Raw genomic sequence first — 19,361 nt, 5'->3', positions numbered from 1 at the left:
TTTGGGTTGGAAGGGTCTTTGAAGATCATTTAATTCAAGCTTCCCCTACCATGGGCAGGTGCACCTTCCACTAGACCAGATTGCTCAGAACACTATCCAACCTGTTTTTGACCACTTCCAGGGATGCAGGTAAGGGCTGTGTAACTTCTGCCTAAACTGAATGACAGGAAAAAAGACATTTCTGCCAGGCAAGCAAATTTGGATATACCCAAAGAGAATGGAGATGCTTTCTCAGATACAAACAACATAAGGATTGTCTGCTCCAGAATTCAGGGTACAGATTGCCACAATATATTTAAGGAGACATTTCTAGCTAGATATTCACTCAATTCTAGTAATTATAGCATCTGAAAATCTGAGGTAATGCATAAAACCTACAGGTCAAGTGCCAACCTATCAAACAGCTCCTATGTGACCCCTTGGCTTCAGTGAGAAGCCAACCCAAGCACATCAGGTAGCTACAGTTCATCTGGGACTCACTGTGGGGACAAGACAGGTTAATGAGTTTTCCAGAAAGCTTATCTACATGTGAAAATCTCTGTCCTGATTCACACGCATTTGTTGTCATCACTCAGAGACTACCAAAGATGTTTTTTCCCGTTTGGGTTTTGTCCAAGTATCGGCTCTGCTCTTTCTGTTTCAGACATGCAAAGACATGTAACACAGGGGAGGAATTTGACATCACTCCAGCCTCAGAGGGCTCAGTGCCAGCTGCAGGGGAAGAGATATGTAAGGCAGGGACTGTGCTGAACACTGTGTCCTGCACTGTGCTAGCAGATCTTCAAAAAGGGAAGCCACTGTGTTTCAGTCCTGGCCTGGAGCACACCATGAGCAAGTGGACGTCAATAGTTTTAGCAGCATTGGAGAAGGAAGGATCAAGGAGATAGGATTGCTCTTTCCCTCTTCAGTGTCTCAGAGAAACTCTACCTTTTCTTGAAAACACATAAAATCCTCAGTGAAGCCTTTTCTGGTGTTTGAGAGGTCATTATGCAAAACTGATCCTATATCTGGCCATATTTCCCATCTAAGGAGTACTAACTTGTGTTGTGCTCCAAAGGACTATGTGAAATCTGGTGTTTCTTCACTCAACTTCCCCCTTCCCTGTCAATCTGCAACTCTAATTTATTTATTGCTTACAGGCCTGACTGGGAGAAGAGAAGAAGTCTTATCCCTCAGAAGCAAATGTGTGCAAATATGAGCAAACAAGTCACACATCTCCCTTTCAATGATTGATTATTAACTGATAATAACCTTCTATCACCACTAGCTTGGGGATCTATATCTCCAGTTCACACCACAGAAGACTCTGCCACCCCTGATTTAAGTAATTTTGTGACCCACACATGCAATAATTTACAATGACTGAGGTAAAACTCTGCTTTCAATGGGTTTGTTACAAACAGGTTCTTCTCAAAGGGTGACTCAGGCCCATACTCCACAGACCACTCTCAGTTTCTTCAAAATTCAGCTCATCCAAACCCAGTTTCCATTCTAGCTGCAGAATAAGCTTCTTTATTTGCAATTTTCAAACTGGCTTACCTTGGAGTCCCCTGAGAATTGATTTCACATGTGGCAGTCACGTCGCAAAGATACTGCCGGCAATCGCTGGGAAATGCCAAACACTCAGATGAAGGAGTTCTCCTACTCATCCCAGGCTTGCAGACACAAGTTGCCTAAGGGAAGGCAACACAGTGATCATAGAGCTGCATTCATCATCTTTTACACTGTTAGTTGTCCTACAAAGAGCTGTCTGGTTTCCCTTTGCAAACTCTGAGGTGAGGAGAGCACATTTGACCAACACATTCATCAGTTCATTTGAAGAACTCCCCAGCCATTTTTCAGACCTTTGCTGTTTTTGTCTTTACCTCTCCTGGACGTCTGTAAACACAAATTGTAGAGTTTTCTGGGCAGCCTCCATTGCTGTCAACACAAGGGTTGATGGGCTGGCAAATCTTTCCATCTCCTTGAAATCCTTCTTTGCAGGTACATTGATACGTTCGTGTTCCAAGCGCTTTACATACAGCAAAGGGGGAACATGGAGAAGGAGCACAAGGATCCTGAGCTGCAATTAAAGAGATTAGAGGTGAGCAGAACCAAACTTCTGTTTTCAAAACAGCACTTGATACAGCACAGCAGACTGCAAAAGGCATGGAAGGAATGAGGCATAAGGAATTTGTACTACTAAAGTTCTAGAATTTCACAGGACAATAAAATCATTTCAGACAGCAGACATTTGGAGTTTTTTATTCTGAGGAATTTGGATGATACATTTTCCATGTTACTTCAGTAACAGAAGTGTGAGTGACAGAGGATGCTTGGATTGATTCTGAATTTGCACCGTACCTGAGGATATATGAAACTGCAGTTTGGTCAGCAAAACCTGTAAAGAGCCATTGAAAACAGCTATCCATAGCTAGCTGACCACATGCATTTTATCCATTTTCTTTTAAGGAAACCAATTCACAAACTTAAACTTGAAACTGGTGAAGAACTCCTCTAACTCCACACATTAAGTTGGTTCAGACTTACCAACATCCTGCTGTCATTATTTAGTAGATACTTATAAGCAAAAGCTGGATGGAACCTGCAATTCTAATGCACTTCTTGCTTTCATGACCAAGTGAGAGGAGAGCCACAAACATAGCCCTTAATCTTAAAGGGATTCCTGAAAGAATGGGCTCTAAAGCCTCTGCAGTGAAGTAGGCATGGTGTTCACTCCTCAGAGGAGTTCCTTACTCAGAGGAGTAATCAAACTCCTCTGCAGGTAACAGTGTAATAGGATTATTTCCAAATGGGACTAATTAGGGTCACAGAGAAGTTTCTCACCTTGGCAAATGCTGCCCTGTTTTCTGTAGCCCAGCTTGCAGTCACACATGGCTGTCCCATCCCTCACCACACACTCGCTGTTGGCCTCACACGTCACACCTTTGCAAAGGGGGAGCTCTGCAGTCAGACAGCAAAGAGAGTTTCCCTTTGAGCATGTAGGGCACTGGTAGAAGATATAATTCACCTTACAGAATACCTGGAAATAAAGGCAAATGTGGTTTCCAAGGACCCCAAACTGGCACAAAAGCCAGAGGATATGAGCAGTGCAGGGAGCTCTAAGTCCCTGGCAGCCCTCAAGGGTAGTCAGGTCCCTCAAGGCTGAGAAAAGGGATCTAACTGGTTTCCAGAGAAAGAACAGATGCATACAGAGACCTCTTGACCCCTGCCACAAAGTGGGGAGTAGATGCCAGCTCTTTCCTCTATCTCGATCTCCAATGCTCAAATCATCTTTCATCTAGAGTCCCAACCTATTCATTGCCACCTGCTCCTTTAGGGACACATGCACCCAATTCTCATATCATAGGTTAGCTCTCCTAGCCCCTCTGCAGCTGCCAGTGTATTTACCTTGGTCACACCTGGGGCCTGTGTAGCCTCCATAGCACGTGCAGCTCCCATTCCCAGTGACGCTGCTGTTGCATTCCCCGTGCACACAGTCACACTCTGCAAGGGAAGTCCAGACAAACCTTCTTTCAGCTGCCAGGCAGTGCACAGGGAACACACTGTCCAACTGCCCTGGGACTTGGCAGCCTGCTTTCCCACTAGCTCCTTTTCAAAGTTGGCCATACCAGTCAGAGCTATGAGAGGATAAATTGCATATCCCAGGCTCAAGAAGACAAGCTAAAAGCAGCCCTCAATGCAGGATCTAGACCAGCTTTTAAGGCACACGTTTTAACACCTGAGCACAACCACCAAGATCACACCTATGTCACCTCTGGGGACACAAGGAACCAGGAGCTAGACAAAAAGGGTTCCTGTAACAGTAAGGCTCCAGTGGTCATAAATCACTTCCCAAAATGCTATACATGTGAGGCAGCACAGTGGGTAATAATTTTTTTTATAGGGGGCGACAAGGAAGAAACTGGGACACAAGTGGGGCAATTACAGGAGTCTGGAAAACAGTTGGGAAGTGAGTGTGGGCTTATTCAGGGATGTAGCTAATAGTCTGGCTAAAAAGGGAGAGGAAACTGGGATAACCCAGTAAGGGGAAAGAGAGAGAGAGAGATTCGCAATAGGAAAAATGGACTGTTTGAGTGGAAGACTGAGAATCATGTCTACTGGCACAGTGCAGAAGAGCGCAAACACAAAGTGCCCAGACACCTGCTATTGAACACAGCCAGCTCTCTGCCACTCTCCCCATTTCCAGCACGTTCCTCACTCAACCTCTTCCTCCTCCTTCCTCGTTTTCAGTTATTTTTGTGAAGGTTTCACTTGAAGGACTTGTTCTTACCTGACTGACAGTCTGCACCAAAATGATTTTCATCTCGGCAATTCTGGCAGGCATACCCACTGTATTGCTCCTAGAAGGGCCCCAAAATGTGCCAGATATTATTTTTCTGTATCACTCTATTGTTTCACACATTGTTATAATTCAAAGTCTCTCCCCATTTTCGATTTTCTGTGACAACTGAAGCAACACACTGAGGGAAACGGATTTGTTTAGTGCTCCAGGACTAACCAACCCCCATGGTAAAGGAGATCCCAGTGTAAGCTGATACACAGAGGGCATGCAAATGCCAGAAAACTCTGGTCGGCACTAAGGAAAAAATGTCCTAATTAGAGACAGATGGGAATGTATCAGCTGGCTCCTGATATCTCTGAAAAAGGAATCTGGAATTCACTAATGCCAGTGGGATTTTTTATATTGGTTTTACAGGGCTTGGGGACCTTCAGTATATATTTTAGCTGATATAAGGTATCTTTGAGTTAAATCCAAAATCAACTCTCCTCAAAGAAGAGCCCAAGAGGTAGGATTTCAGCTGTTAATTAAGGATGCTGTAAAAACATACAGTTATCAGAGGAAGTTTCAAGTCTTACACTGATTCATTAAGCCATAAATTTTAGAAACACTGCTCTATCCAATTCAAAAGTGCAGGAATTGTTTATGTTTTGGTTGTACTAAGTCTGGAGCTGTAAAGAAAATAAAAAAATATCTGTGCTAAGTTGTCTTTCTAGTGTCTCCTGTTTTTCCTGAGAGGGAGCTTCTGCCTACCTGGGTGCAGCTCATTAAGAGCCAAGTGTCTAAAGGCTCCTTGCAGCCACAGACAGACACTAATTATTTCAACTGATCAGGGGCTAAATTCATGCAATTCTTTCTTAATTTCTCCCTTGAGATTCTTTCCAACTCCACCCCATCATCAACAGTGTTTTAGTGCTATGGCAGACCACACCAGTGCTGCAGGAAAACCTCATCAGACACTGATGCTGGAATGAAAGGAACTGCAAATGGCTTTCCAGGCAGAAGGGCAGCCTTCACTCAGCACACCTGCACAGACACCTCACAAACAACTGCCTCTCATAAAGCACAACACCCTCAGAGTAAATCGTGCACTGACCTTGCAGATGCAGGTCCCATTTTGCTGCAAACCATCCAAGCATGTCCCATGGCCGTTGCAGGGATTTTCAGAGCCACCTGGACACTCTAGCAGGTAAGACAGGCCAGATGAAATCAGATTGAACAACCAGCACCTTTCCATCTCCTCCTCCTCCAAGTATTCCAGTTGTACATATGTAATTGCCTCTTCACCACCAAATTATCCAGCTCACCTAACACTGGCTCAGAGCTGGTGAATATGGCCAAGTGTGCCTCCAAGGAGCAATTGGACTGCTAAGAAAAGCCTTTTAGGAAAAGTCTAAGGAAATGTCCTAACAAGCCATAACTAACTAAATTTCAACAAAGACACTGAACCATTTTTTGAGGATGGGCCACTGCTGCCAGCAGCACTGAGAGGTGAGGGCAGTTCTGGAACTCAGGACAGACTCAGAGCCTGCTTTGCAAAGACACTGAACATTTTCAGCTCTCCATAACTTAATGAAGAGCTGGAAGTGTGCCCAGAAAAACATGGTCCACACATCTTTAGAGTGGGGTACCTCCAAATTCTGGGGATTATTTCTGATAATTCTAGGCATGTGATTCCTCTGATGAAACTGGTTGCCTATTCAAAGCCTGTGTGAGAAGAGGCTCAAGCACTCAAAGAGTCACCCATTTTCTGCGGAACTGGAGGGCGCCTTTCCCTATTCCATCAGTCAAACATGTGAGAAATGTTCGGCTTGGCAGGTCTTGCTTTTGGATTTTTGAGACAAGACAAAACAAATTCTCATTACTTGACATAAAACTGAGTGGGAGTTTTGGGATGGTTATGTTCACCTTGGGTTGGAATTGCTAAGTATTGTCTGTGGCTCAATGGCTGATTAATTCCTATATAGCAGCACACGTGGCACACGCGCTGCAGACTAGAGGGATATCAGAAAGATCTTCCTCTTCCTTTGGAAACTTTCGGAAAGAGGAACAAAAACATCCCTTTCCAAAAGTTTATTTTTACAGAAGAGACAAAAGGAAGTGCCACCACAGGAGGTTATGTTATGTGTTAAATGTAAGGGGACTAAACTCATCTGGAGCAGAGAGATTATATGCTGAACAGACAGATATCCTCCCAGACAGATAATGAAGACCTTGCAAGTGTTCAAGGAATAATGAAAATTAATCACCTCAATATACATTTAGTGACTCCAATTAAAACTGGTTTGACCTGTCCAACAGCTAGAGATTGTTGTAAAAAACCTCAAAACTTACCATAGCACTCCGTACCCCAGAATCCTGGACAGCACTTTCTCTCCTCAATTTCCTTCTTACACACATGATGGCACCCTGACAGGGAAAGGGTATTTTCTCCTAACTTCACAGAGTATCTTAAAAAGAACAATCCAAGATTATGATTATACCACCAACCTAGCGCAGGCCTGTTGGAGGGTTTCTAGGCAATCACACTGCAGCACCCTGAGCTCTGAAGGGAAGAAAGGACCACATCCCCTGTTCCATACACACACTCAAGAGGTTTCAGTCCAGTTATGTCTTCTCTAAAGAGACCTATTGATTTGAGCCTCAAAGATTGGTGACAAGAAATGTGTCAGGGGCTGGGCATGAGACAGGATCTTGCATCAGGATGGAAACCTTGGGTGCTGGAGAGTTAAACAGCATAGAAACAAAGAGGATATCCAGCATGACTCAGCATTCAACTTCACATCTAAAATAAGCTTGAAAGAACAAATTCTCCTTTCAGGACTTATTCCTTTCTGTCTTTTACTAAAGCTTCCAGACCGAGATGCTGTAAATTTGGATTTAATAGCTGTGTTATTCACAGATTCTCTATTAAATCTTGGTCAAATGCCTTTAATCCCTCAAAGACGCATCTTCTTTTCAACCCACCATCTCTCCCCTCTACACACAGGGTGAGTCCTTGGTGGCAGTGCCTCTTGTTCTGCACGTACGCAGTACAAAACTATTCTTGGGTCTGTCCAACAACCATCACAAGAGCAGATAACACGCAGAAAAGCTGCATAGACTCACATTATTCTTACACTTCATTTTATTTTTGGCACCACATCCTTCCCAGAAGGAACTTGGAAATTGTCTCAATAGCATTGCTGCTTTGGCTTCAATCTGACTCCTGTGTGAGTGCAAAAACTGCTATAAACTGCAAAACTGCCACTGCTATTTTTAAAGTATTTTGAGGGAATCACAGAAAGAGCAGACAATAGAGCTATATATTAACAGTTAACGTGCACTGCTGAATACATATACAAACAATAATCTATAGTGTTTCATTTTACAAAAGCCTCCTAGCAAATTCAGTTTTCCTTCATTCTTTTCCTACCAGCCAAGCTCAACAGAGTATGAGCAAGGAACACATGAACAACCAATTGTCATGAAGTGAACTAGGAAGGTAAAAAGTTCAGAGGATTATTGCTGGAAGCTGGGAGGATATACAAGGGGAATTATCATTATATTATTTTCCTAATAAGCCACTAAGGAATACTGGGTCTGAAACAGGTTTCTATGCTAGACAGACCTCTGTTAAATTGCTACAGAAGGATTAGCAAACTCAGTTTTTTTAGGACAAGTTAAGAGGTTATTGTCATTTAATTTGTTCTGTGTATATAGAACCTGCCCAGCAAAAAGTCTGTGGGATTTGCAAGGAGACAAAAGCAACAATAATAGGGGCCATAAACCCATTTTTCTGCATCTGAAAACAAGACTCCTTGAACCTTTAGAGCTCAAAACCACGTGTGTGTTCTCCTGAAAACACACTACTCCCTGCATAGCAGGGCTGCACCAAAAGCATAACACAGTTAGGAAATAGACCTTACCTGCAGTCCCTCACCCCTAATCTTTGGGAGGTCTTTAACCAGCCTCTTGGACACAACATTTTAGGCACTGCAGCACAAGAAGTACACGCTGTATTCAAGGTGAACTTCGTCTTGACATTGCATCGCATGGATTTTAACTTCAAAAGAAAAAACAGAACGGAAATAGCCCCAAATTAAATTGTTATCCCAGGCACTTATCTTGGCAACTTGTATTATCTTTATCCAGATGCACCATTCTTTAGATATCACTGGGGAGGGCAGTGGTCAGTGCAGCTGCTGGGACGTACCACACACTCCCATGGCTAAACCCCCCTGCCATGGTGCTGCATGCTTGGATCCACCTGGATCTCAGCTAGAAGCAGCAGGGCAGATCACAGCTGTCTTACCCTTCCCCTGCACCCCACAGCAAAAATTCTAACAATTTCTAAAATAATCGCACCTGTGCACTGCTGATTTGAGCTGATCTTTTACAAACATGTGGTAGTGGTGTATGAGGACAAGCCCTAAATTAATAACCCTTGCCAGAAGACACTGATTTAAAAGGCAACACAGCTTTTCACTTTTCCATGGCACTGATACAATGCAGTTCACTGGCTGTTTCATTGCTGTTCCATGGGTCTGCAGAGCTGATTGTGTCAGTTCAGTCTACTTCCCAGAGCCAGGAGCTGCTCACAGAAATATTTCTCATGGCAATTGTCTTTGAGAAGGTGCGGGGGGGGGGTGGATGAATGGGAAAGGTGCTCTGCACCTCTCCAAACACCTTGATGCTTTGACCCCAGATAAGAAGGACTCTATAAACACTGGCATGAAGATCAGGTATGAGACTTGAATATCTCACATAGCTACTGATTATATTGGCACAAGTCCTTCCACCAGACCAGAATAACTTTGGGGGTTTGGTTTTCCTCACAGGGCTTTCCTGCACCCCTGCACAACCATGCTTCTCCAAATGAAACACAGCCAGAGCAGATGACAAAGTACAGTCTCAGAGTGAATGATCACCATCACATGCCAACTTGTCATTAAAACTCGTGACTTTGCTCCAAAAGTGTTTCCTTGAATTTTAAACTTCTGGAAACAAGCAATTGCATGGAAACCTCATTGGTAATTTAAAAAAAAAAGACAGTATTTGCCACTGCTGATGACAGAGAAAAGCTGGGAGGCATAAACTGTGTATGCCCAAAAGGTCATTGACTGGAAAAAAAACACGGAGCTCATCTCAACTCTGCCTCTACAGGCACTGTATTTTCTAAAAATAAAAACATTAGATCAAATTTTGGGAGGAGGCCTTGATCTGGAATTTTTAAGCCAATCCTGAACAGTGCTGTTACTGCAGCAGCCCTCCTGTCCCCAGAATTCCTTGATGTGGATTCCCATCAGTAATCTCAGCTTTGCTTCCTCTGAAATTAAGCCCAAATACATACATTTGCCTCAAGGCAAGGGAGGAAGCCCATGGCTTCCCATCAGTTATCAAGAGCTCAGGAAGGCCCTCCCAGATGATAGCCAGCAGACCCTGTCAGGAAAACCTCCTGAGAGATAACCTTCAAGTCTCAAGTCCACAGGGACACGTCCCTGGAATGTTTCCTGACTTGTTCCCTCTGACTGGAGTTGCTGAGCTTTTCCTCATGTTTATGGATCCACCTTCTGCAGCCATCCATGCAAGAATACTACCCAGTGAAAGAAATTATTTCTGTGTCTGTGGTTGCTCTCCCCATGGATATTAACTTCCAGTTGTGCTTCTGAGGCTTTCCTATCCTATAGCAACCTCCAGTTCCCCTAGCAGCAGACTCGCCAAGGAACCTGTTATGTCAGGGACTCCTTTGCATTATAAAGTGCTCAAATCCAATCTGAGATCTACAAAATCCACCTCTCCTGTGAGCACCAGCTTTACTAATGTTATCCAGCAGAACAGAGCAGCTTTGCTGCTCCTTACACTCCCATCCACACAAAGCAGTCAGAGATTTCCCATTTTTCACAGAGCAAAACAGAAGACAAACAATGTGGATGAATAAATAAGGTGCTGCCTCTGGAGTACTCTGCCTCTAAAGACCAGCAGTGCCATGATGGGGTAGGAAAGAAGCCCATCCAACCAGCTGACTGAAGTCTAAATTAGGACTCCAGATTAAAGCTGGGCTTTTGCAAGGAGCCAGCTGAAGCCAGGCACACAGATCTCACGGAATGGCATAGCTCCTGTCTTTCTAGTCCCGTCAAGTGCCAGGTTTAGCCTTCCCTGAGACAATGCCTTGGACAAAGGAATGGGAAGACACCTGAGGAAGAAATACAGATGTGGGTGACTTCCAGTGAGTTAGAATTATGCCACAAACCTTTACCAGTTATCTGAACCACCCTATCCTGTATCAAAAAGACCACATAAACAGCAGAGCACAAAACACTAAATTAAAATTCTTCAACATTCTATTTCATCTGTACTTTCACACATCAGACATAGCTAGGCAATTAAATTTATTCTCTGTCATGGTGGTGGAGGAAGACACCACTATTAATATAATATTATTCTGTTTTCCTTCTCTTTCCTTCATCAATGTAGGTCCATTTCTCAATGAAGATGGACAGTGGGAGAGGCGGATGGCTGTCATTCCTCCCCATTGGCATGTTTAATTACTTGCAGGCCTCTAAGACAAGACAGTCATTGTAGAATCCCCCCTACCCTACTGGGACACTTCATAAGCTTTAGGCAGCTTTCCAATAAGACCTTCCGCTTTTTTATAAGGAAATATGCTTGTGTCAGCAGCAACAGGCAGGAAGAAAGAGGAAGAAAACAGCTGAGTGGAAAAGTATTAAAAAAAATTATTTCCCTTCTTATCAGAGTGACAAAACTGATGAAGCAGTCATTTTCTGGAGAGTTTTGCTTCTTAGGAAAGCAGAAGAGGGAATCAAGGGACATAAATGCAACAGTCCGGATACTCAGATTCTGGAGAGGATGGAAGACAGACAGAAGTTTGAGTCAGAAGTGGTTCCTAGGGCACAGCCTCATGGAAAACAAAGATGCACTGCTCCCTTGGGCTCATCTTTGACTGCTGTTTCTAAGTGTGAATCCACTGGAAAGGAAGCAGTAAGAGGGAATGTCTGTCCCTGTGATGCAGCAGTGCTGCCTGGTGACAGTCACTGTTCTGATCAGGTGATGTGAGCCTGGGCTGGGTCACAGTTTATGCACAAAGGAAGAGAAAAGGAAGACTGATGCTTTCCAATATCTCCAAAATGAAAAGAAACTTGTAAAGCAGAAAACATCCAAAAAGAAGCTGAGCCAGGGTGCCTCTGTCTTCCAGGCTGAGCTGTGTCCTCTCCCTGCACTCAAATGCTTGTGCAAGAGCAACCACTGCTCTCTGCACTCAGCTGAGACACATGGAAGCTTCTGGATGCTGCAGTGCTTCCTTCCCTCCTCTCTGAACAGATGTCCCTCACTTCTCAAGTGCTTGTTTCTTGTAATTCCACCTCAAGAGAATAAGCTGGGAAGGATTTCATAAGGGCTAGTTTCATTCCCCTTATTTTTACCCTTTATCTTTTCCTCCCAAACCATAACACAAATCCTTCTGCACAGCAAAAATCTCAAGGAAGAAAGAAAAACGTATCTGGACGTCAGTGTTCGGCTCCAACAATCTTGGGAGCCAGTTCTGGAAATAGCCATTATCTAATGAATCACCAAGTTTCCAGTGCATTTGTCCTTTAAAAACAGAGCTGTAGACACATGCTTGAGTCATTATAGCCATGTACCTCCCCACGAAGTTCTCAGTAACACTTGAGCTGAACAGAGTAGCAGCTCCTGGACACACAAAGCCTTCACACTTGTTCAAGGAAGACACTTTTCAGAATGAGTATGCACAATCAAGCTCAGAGATCACATAACATAAGATCTATTGTTGCCCTGGGTGTTTTTCAGCATCTCGGCTGCAGAGCATTGGAAACATGGGCATGCTGAGACCACTCCTCATTTCCCACCTGCCTCTATTCCTCCTCCAGTACAGCCTGGGATTGGCCTTCTCGCAGCAGAAAAAACTTTCATGGTTCTCACATCTGCTGCATCCTCCCCAGCCCACAGGAAGAGGTATTAAAAAAGGAAATCAGACTAACAAATTCACTGTCATGTTTGAACCATTAAAGCTGAGCCCTGAGGTAACATCACTGAAAAACAGCACAAAATCTCTCTTCTCTCTTTTGATGGCCCCTGTGAGCCAACAAAAGCCTCCTGTGGAATTACAGCACTTCTATTCCCATCAGATCCAATGGGTACCCTAAATTACCAGAGATGGCTTCATTAGATCCTTATTTTTCCTTATCCCCATTGTAACCTTTCAAATGTTTCTTCTCTTTCTCCATAAAGAGGGACTTTTTTGGGGAAAAAGTCTAAAAGGGAGTTATTCCTGGATTAAATAAACTGCTCTGGAGGTGATTCAAAACATTTCACTTCTCTGTGACTTGGTACTCACTACCTGATAACATAACAGTTTCATGCCAAGCCAGACTCCTCAGTGATTACAGAGATCACCAGAGTGTCTCAAACTGGAGAGACTTACATTTCCACTTACACCAGCTGAAGACATGAGCTGAAGACAATCTGGAACCCATCTGTCTGGGACCCACATCTCCAGACAAATGACATCCACCCCTAGAGACACATCACGTTTGTGCTCAAGTCACCTTAGCGATCCTACAAGCCTTCCTAGTAGTCATTTATGGCCCTTTTATGAAAAGGTCTACACAAAAGCCTCTACCCAGAAGTCTCACACTGAAGCATCTTTCCAGTCCTCTGGCTTTTCCTAAATTAAGCCCCTAAGACTCACAAGTCTGTCCACTCCCCACAGGGCCCTGCTGGGTCATTCAAGACAGGACAGCCCTCCATAGGGAGTTTCCCTTCCCCAGGGCATTTCCAAATGCCCCCCACAACTCCTGGCATGGCAGGCCAGCTCATTCCTCCAACAGCAGGACACAAGGAGGGGGATGGCAGAAGACAATATAATGTGAATTGGTGTGAATTCCAGCCCACAAGAACTGGACTGCCTCACCATGGAGTCTAGAGAACAGATCTACAAAGGCGTCACACATTCTTTTAGACGCTACTTTTAAGAAGAACAAGAAATGAAGGAATCAAAAGAAAATCAACAAAAAAATTGAAATAAAATGGAAACTATTCAACAATCCTTACTGGGAAGCTCTTGGAAAATATACTTGAAACAAATTGTTGCAAAGGAACAAATTGATGAGATGAAAACGTTTTTTTAAAGTAAAATTCTCCTGGGAAAGTTATGGACCTGTCCTGCTGGGTATTAAGTTCCCATCCCACATACTGAACATAGCAGAATGCAAAGATGCTGATATTTTCCCTCTGATATTGCTACTTTCAGGTTCAATGCCAAACATAGATACAAATTTAATCTGATTAAAAACTAAAACAGCTCCCTTCACCCTTATTTTTAGTTCCTCAGTTTGGACTACAGAGAAGATACGTTACAGCCCTACAGTTTTTACAGATGCTACTCTGCACCTAACCAAATGTAAATTAAAAAATTGAGTTTTGAAGATAACTGTTTCCTAACACACAATCGTCCAAATATGAAGAACTGTTCAATGAACATTTAAACAAAGACTCGCAGACTTACCTTCAGACTCTGGCAGTCAGCTGTGGGAATGAAGCATGCTGCTAAGAAGAAAAACAGCAATCCAGGAGGATGCATTTTCATGCTTTTACAGGCAGGACCCTTTCCACAAAAGGGGTGGCGAGAGAGGCTGCAATTTCTGTAAGATAACACCGCCTACTAAGAATCAGATCCAAGACAAACCAGAGGTTAAAAGTAAACAGGGAGAGAGCATTTTTGCTCTGTGCTTTTTGGCTGCAAAGCCTTCAGAAATGGATCTGCTACTTCTAGTGTTATTTCTGAATCAACATAACCTTTTTCTTTCCATTCTTTTTTTAAATGCACAAGCAGAACTCCTTAGTAAAAGGTTTACTCAAAACAGGAACATCTACGGATTTCCTCTTACATATCAGTTCAAAACAGAAGGAAGGAAATCCTTAGTTTTCAACTAATTGGAATGAAAAGAGGTTAACTGTATGCTTAACAGAAGGCAAATCCAATGGGCAAACTTAAATACCATAAATTCACAGAGAGCAAGTTAATTTCCTTTTGCCACTGATGTGAATATGTCCATAACACCTCAAAGTGAAGGTAGACCCGACCACTGCCTATACTAAAGTATGCAAGAACGAAGCAACACGAGTGACAGGCTGTGTTTCAGAGCAGGAATGAAGCACATTGCATTAATCAAACACTCTGGGCAGGCTTTGATACTTTTTTGATGTAGTTGACTTTCTCAGCAAGAAAAGCATCACATTTTGCAGGTGCAATGGCAGCAATGGCAAAATTTATAATTTTCCAAACACTCTGCTGACAGCTTGATGAATCCAAGGAGCACTTCCATAGCACTCAGTATAAGAAAAGTCCCAAAACAGCATTAAAAAAAATAAACACTAACCTGAGGTAGAGTCTGCAACTTATATTGTCCTTTTGAACATTACAAACAATTGATTATTGACAGATTTTACATGGCCTTTGTCTCCCGACACTGCCAAGAGAGCCCACTATACTGAGCAGTCTAAGCACTGCTTCTGTTACCAACAAATCTCACCAAGAATTTTTGAGTCATTAAGAGTACATGAAGGTGCCTAAATGAAACCAGGACGGGGAACTATCCTTGTGTTTACATAAACAATGTATTAATATCTTTTTATCCCTGCATCCCCACAAAGACACACATACTGTAATGTATGAGGTACATATAGGAACCCCTGTACTTACTGGTGCCGTTAGCTGTGCTTTACTTCTGCCTTCATCCTAGAGGGAAAGCCAGCATGATGAACAGCCAGCCCTGTTATATATCCTGCACTAACAGGAAGCAGATAAGGCACACAACCATCCACTGTAACCCATGTGAGAAGTACCAGCCCACAGCTCAATCCAACAGCTCAGCCCCCTTGTCTTGCCACAGGACAACTGCAGCCCTGGAACTGTCGCTGCCCAACTGGTGACTTGTCAAGGTCACAGGGTTCAAACTGCTCTGGAAACCATTTGGTACCCTGAAGATCTTCAAAATGAGGCAGGGGTGTTGTAGCTCAAGCCAGCTCTGGCAGGATGGGAAAGTCACAAAGTCACAGTGGGGACACTGTAGAAGCTGTACAGTGCTTTCTTTGCCTACAGTCATGGCACCAGGCTGGCCATGGAAACACAAGAATGAGGCTGCTTCTCTGCTCCATGCTACCCCAGAAGGATGTTGAAGATTGTTGATGGGTTTTCCAAGAGCTGGCTCTATGATACAGGGATTAAGTTGCCAGCATCCACACATAGCTGATAAGCTTTTAAGGTGAAAGTAGCTCATCCTGGGGCACTTGAAGATGCACTGGCATCTTTAATGGACCTTCAGACAGTTTTCTAAATGGCTCAGCACTGAAAATGGTACAGGGCGACAAAAGACACACAAAGGCTGATTCCAAGGCCTTCCCACTGCTGCTTATCATCACTGTATCTGACCTACTGCAGGGAACTAGGAAGGGAGAGATGCTTGGTGAAATTCCTGTCTGATTTAAGTAAATCAGATTCACCGCAACATCAAAAGGTTCACAGCCAGCTTCCTTATCTGACCTCACCTCAATTAAAGGCAAGCAATACAACAGCAATACAGAGACTAAAAATGCAAACAGTGAGTAATGCCATTGTACAGCAGCAGAGCATAAACTGAAAAAGGTCATCTGTCATTAGATGTTGCTTTCCTGATCAAGCAGCATAGGCAGCTTGTTTCAGCCACTGCCTATTGGGCTACTCTGAGAGAATAGAAACTTTGCTAATCACTGCTGGTGGATCTGGAACACCAAACTCTGCAACAACTTTAAATATTCATGATTCTGGAAATTAGTAAGAAGGTGAAACAAAACACCAACCACCTCTAAATTTATGGGTGGCCAAGAGCCATGAAGAATGCTCAGTGCACATATGCCAAGATGCTCACAGTGAGAGTGTCATCAAAGACGGCAATACCAGCATAGAAACAGCACAGGGAGCAAAAATGAGACAAACAAGCACAAATTACTGCTCCACTTACACTGGTTCTGTTCTCTTCTGATAAATGGATTCTTCCTAGGCAGATAAATGTATTTTCTCATGGATGACATCTATAAAAACTTCATGCCTTAGAGGCAAAATGCATTGGATCAATTTTTTTATTCCACTGTTTGGTCCAATACTCTTCAAAACTGTCAACAAATAGAAACCTCAGTTCCCTCACTTATTTTAATATTAGACCAGCTCATGCACAGAGGCATCTCTACAAAGTATTTCAAACCCCCAAAATCTCATAAAGCAAGATCCTGAGATTTGCAAGAGAGCCTTTCATCAAAAGAGACAATTTAGGCAAGGCCTGTAAAGGTCTGATGACAGAACACACAAACGGCCTTGTGCAGGCAGGGTAGAGGGGTTTTTCTTGCATCCTAGTCACTGTTTGATTGAAATAGGATTGTGCAAATTCAACTTTAAAACAAACAGTAAGAGTTGTCAACTGTCTGCCAGTGTGTTTACCTGTGAGGTTTTGCATGTGGGCTTTTGTTTTGGAAAGCGTGGAGATTGACTTATCTGTCAAGTGTCTCCTGCCTCCATGACAGAAGGCGGCTGGTTTAGCAGGAGAAGTCACAGACGAGGGTCTCAGAAACATCTTCAAATTGTGGCTCTGGCTTCTAGAGAATGACTTCTATAAAACACTAATAACTTACCTTGAGGGCTCAGTCTCCCCAGTCATCAGCAGACTGTTGACAGCAGGAATGTTCAGGATTTTTCCCTCTCAGGGAAAAATTCCCTCTCTTTTTGCTTTATGCATCTATGAAAGTTGGGTCCTCTAATGCAGCTCATCTAAGACCTAGCATTTTTATTGCATACACATTAACATTCAGAGTGGAGAAGCTGCTGGCAAAAATTACTCAACCTGCTCCACAGGAAAAGAAAACCAAAACCCCACCTGGATGAAGGCAAAAGATAAAGCTACAAACCCTTCCAGCCTCTCTGCCTGTGCCGCACACTGTTTTAAAATGCTGGGTCACCAGCTCTGCTCTGTGAAGTGTGTGCAGCTCTGACGAGATTGGGCAATTTCCTGCTATTTCCTGAAATCTTTTGTTCAGAAACTACAGAGCCAAGGCAAGTGATTTGCCATCCAGTCCACCTTGCCACACAGCTTCTCTGGGAACTGACCATTTGGTTACATCCACAGAGAGAAAGGGACAGAAACAGCAATTTGTTTTCTGCTCTAAGCCACAACTCTATGCTTTTCCTCATGTTACTGCTTTTCTGCCTAAGATTTGATATGTCTGAAAATTAATACTGCAGAAGTAAACTTCCTGATCAGAATGCAAGTAACATGCAGCAGTACTTTGTGTTACTTCAATTAAAAAATCCACCTCCTTATCAAAGCTGGTAAGAACAAGAAGGCAAGCCAGAGGGGCTGATGGAAATATATCACTGTGTGGCACATCTATAGCCAGGCAGATCAGCATGGGAATGGACACAGGACACACAGAATGCAGGTCACTGCCATTTCTTCTTGCAGAGAAAACAGTTTAGCTCAGGTCAGCACCTCATTTACTTTCCTTCCTAATGAGGTTCATTTACAATTTTTCAATTGTAATACAAGGGAAATTTCAAAACCTTTGGCCAGATCCTTGGCAGATGACACTGAACAAAACTAATTGTCTGGGTCTTCCTAGGGTGGCAAAAATCTGTATCAGCTGCAAAGCCGGAACACGGAAGTTTGAAAGTTCAGGAGACATTTTCCTGACAAAGGTCTCCCCACCTGCCTCTGTGTGTTTCTGGTCATAACTCCAGCTACTCAGATATTGTCTCAGTGTTGAACAAGGGTTGGAAGCTATAAAGGATTTGAGGACAAAGGCTTACTAAAGAGAAATACACTTCATGGTACTCTTGCAAAAAGAGAAGAAGAAATCAAGACTATTCTATGCAACCTCAGTCGTTTACAGTGACTCCATTCTGCAGAGCTTTCTGTAGAAACTAAATATGGAAAGTTCTGGGAAATCTTTATGAACTGAAGCAATCAGTTCAGTTCCAGGATGACTGATTGTGCATTTTCAAGAAAAACTCACATAAATTCCTGTATTTAGGAACAACAGACTACATTAAAACTAGACAAAGACAACAGGTCAGCACTGAGGAATGACAGTTTCTAAAATTTTTCAGCTTAATATTGCACTTAAATGAACAGAAGTGCACACCCACAAAGCACTAACTCCAGCAGGTTCTAACACAGAGGACCTCTCCTCTGGAGACTGGCTGAGAGAGTTTGAGCTGTTCAGGCTGGAAAAAAAGCAGGTCCAGGGAGACCTCACTGCAGCCACATTAGTATTTAAAGGGATTTTAAAATGAAGGATTTTTTACATGGGCAGATAGTGATACAACAAGAGAGAATGTTTTGTAATTAAAAATAAGAGAATTAGATGTTAGGAAGAAATTCTTCACTCAGAGGCACTGGCACAAGTTGCCCAGAGAAGCTGTGGATGCCCCATTCCTGGAAGTGTTCAAGCCCAGACTGGATGAGGCCCTCAGCAAACTGATTTAGTGGGTGGCATCCCTACCCGTGGAAGGGGGGTTGGAATGAGATAATCTTGAAAGTTCATTGCAACACAAACCATTCTGTGATTCGATGAATGTAGTAAGGGATCAGATAGCTGGTAGCAAGGAGAGAGGGGGATTTGTTTTGGGTTTGGTTGGGCTGTCATTTCAAGTTCAACCACATATGTGTTTTTCTGCAATAAAATATGTAAAAGAGACCTTGCCTGCTCGAAGTATGTAACAAACAGGGGGATTGTCCTTGCTTATTCTAATACAAGATTCTCTGATATTCACCAATGTATCAAAATACCTTTAGACAGCTGGATTTTACAGAAGATGCTTAGAAACAGAACTCATGTCTGTCTGTTTCAAGCACAAGGCATCCCCCCAGGACAGGCCTTATTTTTAAGATGGAAACAGGGCTGACTTAACCAGAAGCAATGACAAATGTAACCCCTCATATTAAAGACAGATATTTATCCATGCTGGCTAAAATCCCAGGCAGTTCCAGAAGACTCAGACTCCCTCTGTATTCACTTAAACCATAGGCCAACT

The 19,361-nt window shown here is 43.1% G+C and overlaps 1 protein-coding gene across 8 annotated transcripts in view; it reads right to left on the bottom strand.

The window, feature by feature from the left end:
• STAB1 (stabilin 1) overlaps nucleotides 1-19,361 on the bottom strand; it is a 57,245-nt gene that overhangs the window by 37,407 nt on the left and 477 nt on the right. For 2 of the 8 annotated variants that reach the window (XM_085072836.1, XM_085072841.1), the window contains exons 1-9: nucleotides 13,806-14,121; nucleotides 8,191-8,327; nucleotides 6,617-6,732; nucleotides 5,379-5,464; nucleotides 4,274-4,343; nucleotides 3,391-3,486; nucleotides 2,827-2,943; nucleotides 1,866-2,062; nucleotides 1,540-1,673 (exon numbers count right to left, since the gene is read on the bottom strand). In XM_085072836.1, coding sequence (XP_084928962.1) covers nucleotides 1,540-1,673; nucleotides 1,866-2,062; nucleotides 2,827-2,943; nucleotides 3,391-3,486; nucleotides 4,274-4,343; nucleotides 5,379-5,464; nucleotides 6,617-6,732; nucleotides 8,191-8,327; nucleotides 13,806-13,886 — 1,034 coding nt within the window. In that variant the 5' untranslated portion in view covers nucleotides 13,887-14,121. Of the gene's footprint in view, nucleotides 1-1,539; nucleotides 1,674-1,865; nucleotides 2,063-2,826; nucleotides 2,944-3,390; nucleotides 3,487-4,273; nucleotides 4,344-5,378; nucleotides 5,465-6,616; nucleotides 6,733-8,190; nucleotides 8,328-13,805; nucleotides 14,124-15,002; nucleotides 15,129-19,361 lie in introns of those variants that run through there. The other 6 variants (XM_085072837.1, XM_085072838.1, XR_014854766.1 and 3 more) reach the window with 6 other exon arrangements.

This window comes from Lichenostomus cassidix, chromosome 12 (genome assembly GCF_008360975.1).
Source record: "Lichenostomus cassidix isolate B80296 chromosome 12, HeHo_3.0, whole genome shotgun sequence".
Taxonomy (NCBI): domain Eukaryota; kingdom Metazoa; phylum Chordata; class Aves; order Passeriformes; family Meliphagidae; genus Lichenostomus; species Lichenostomus cassidix.
Note: the sequence above shows the minus strand (reverse complement) of the source record. Positions and strands in the feature narration are given on the sequence as shown.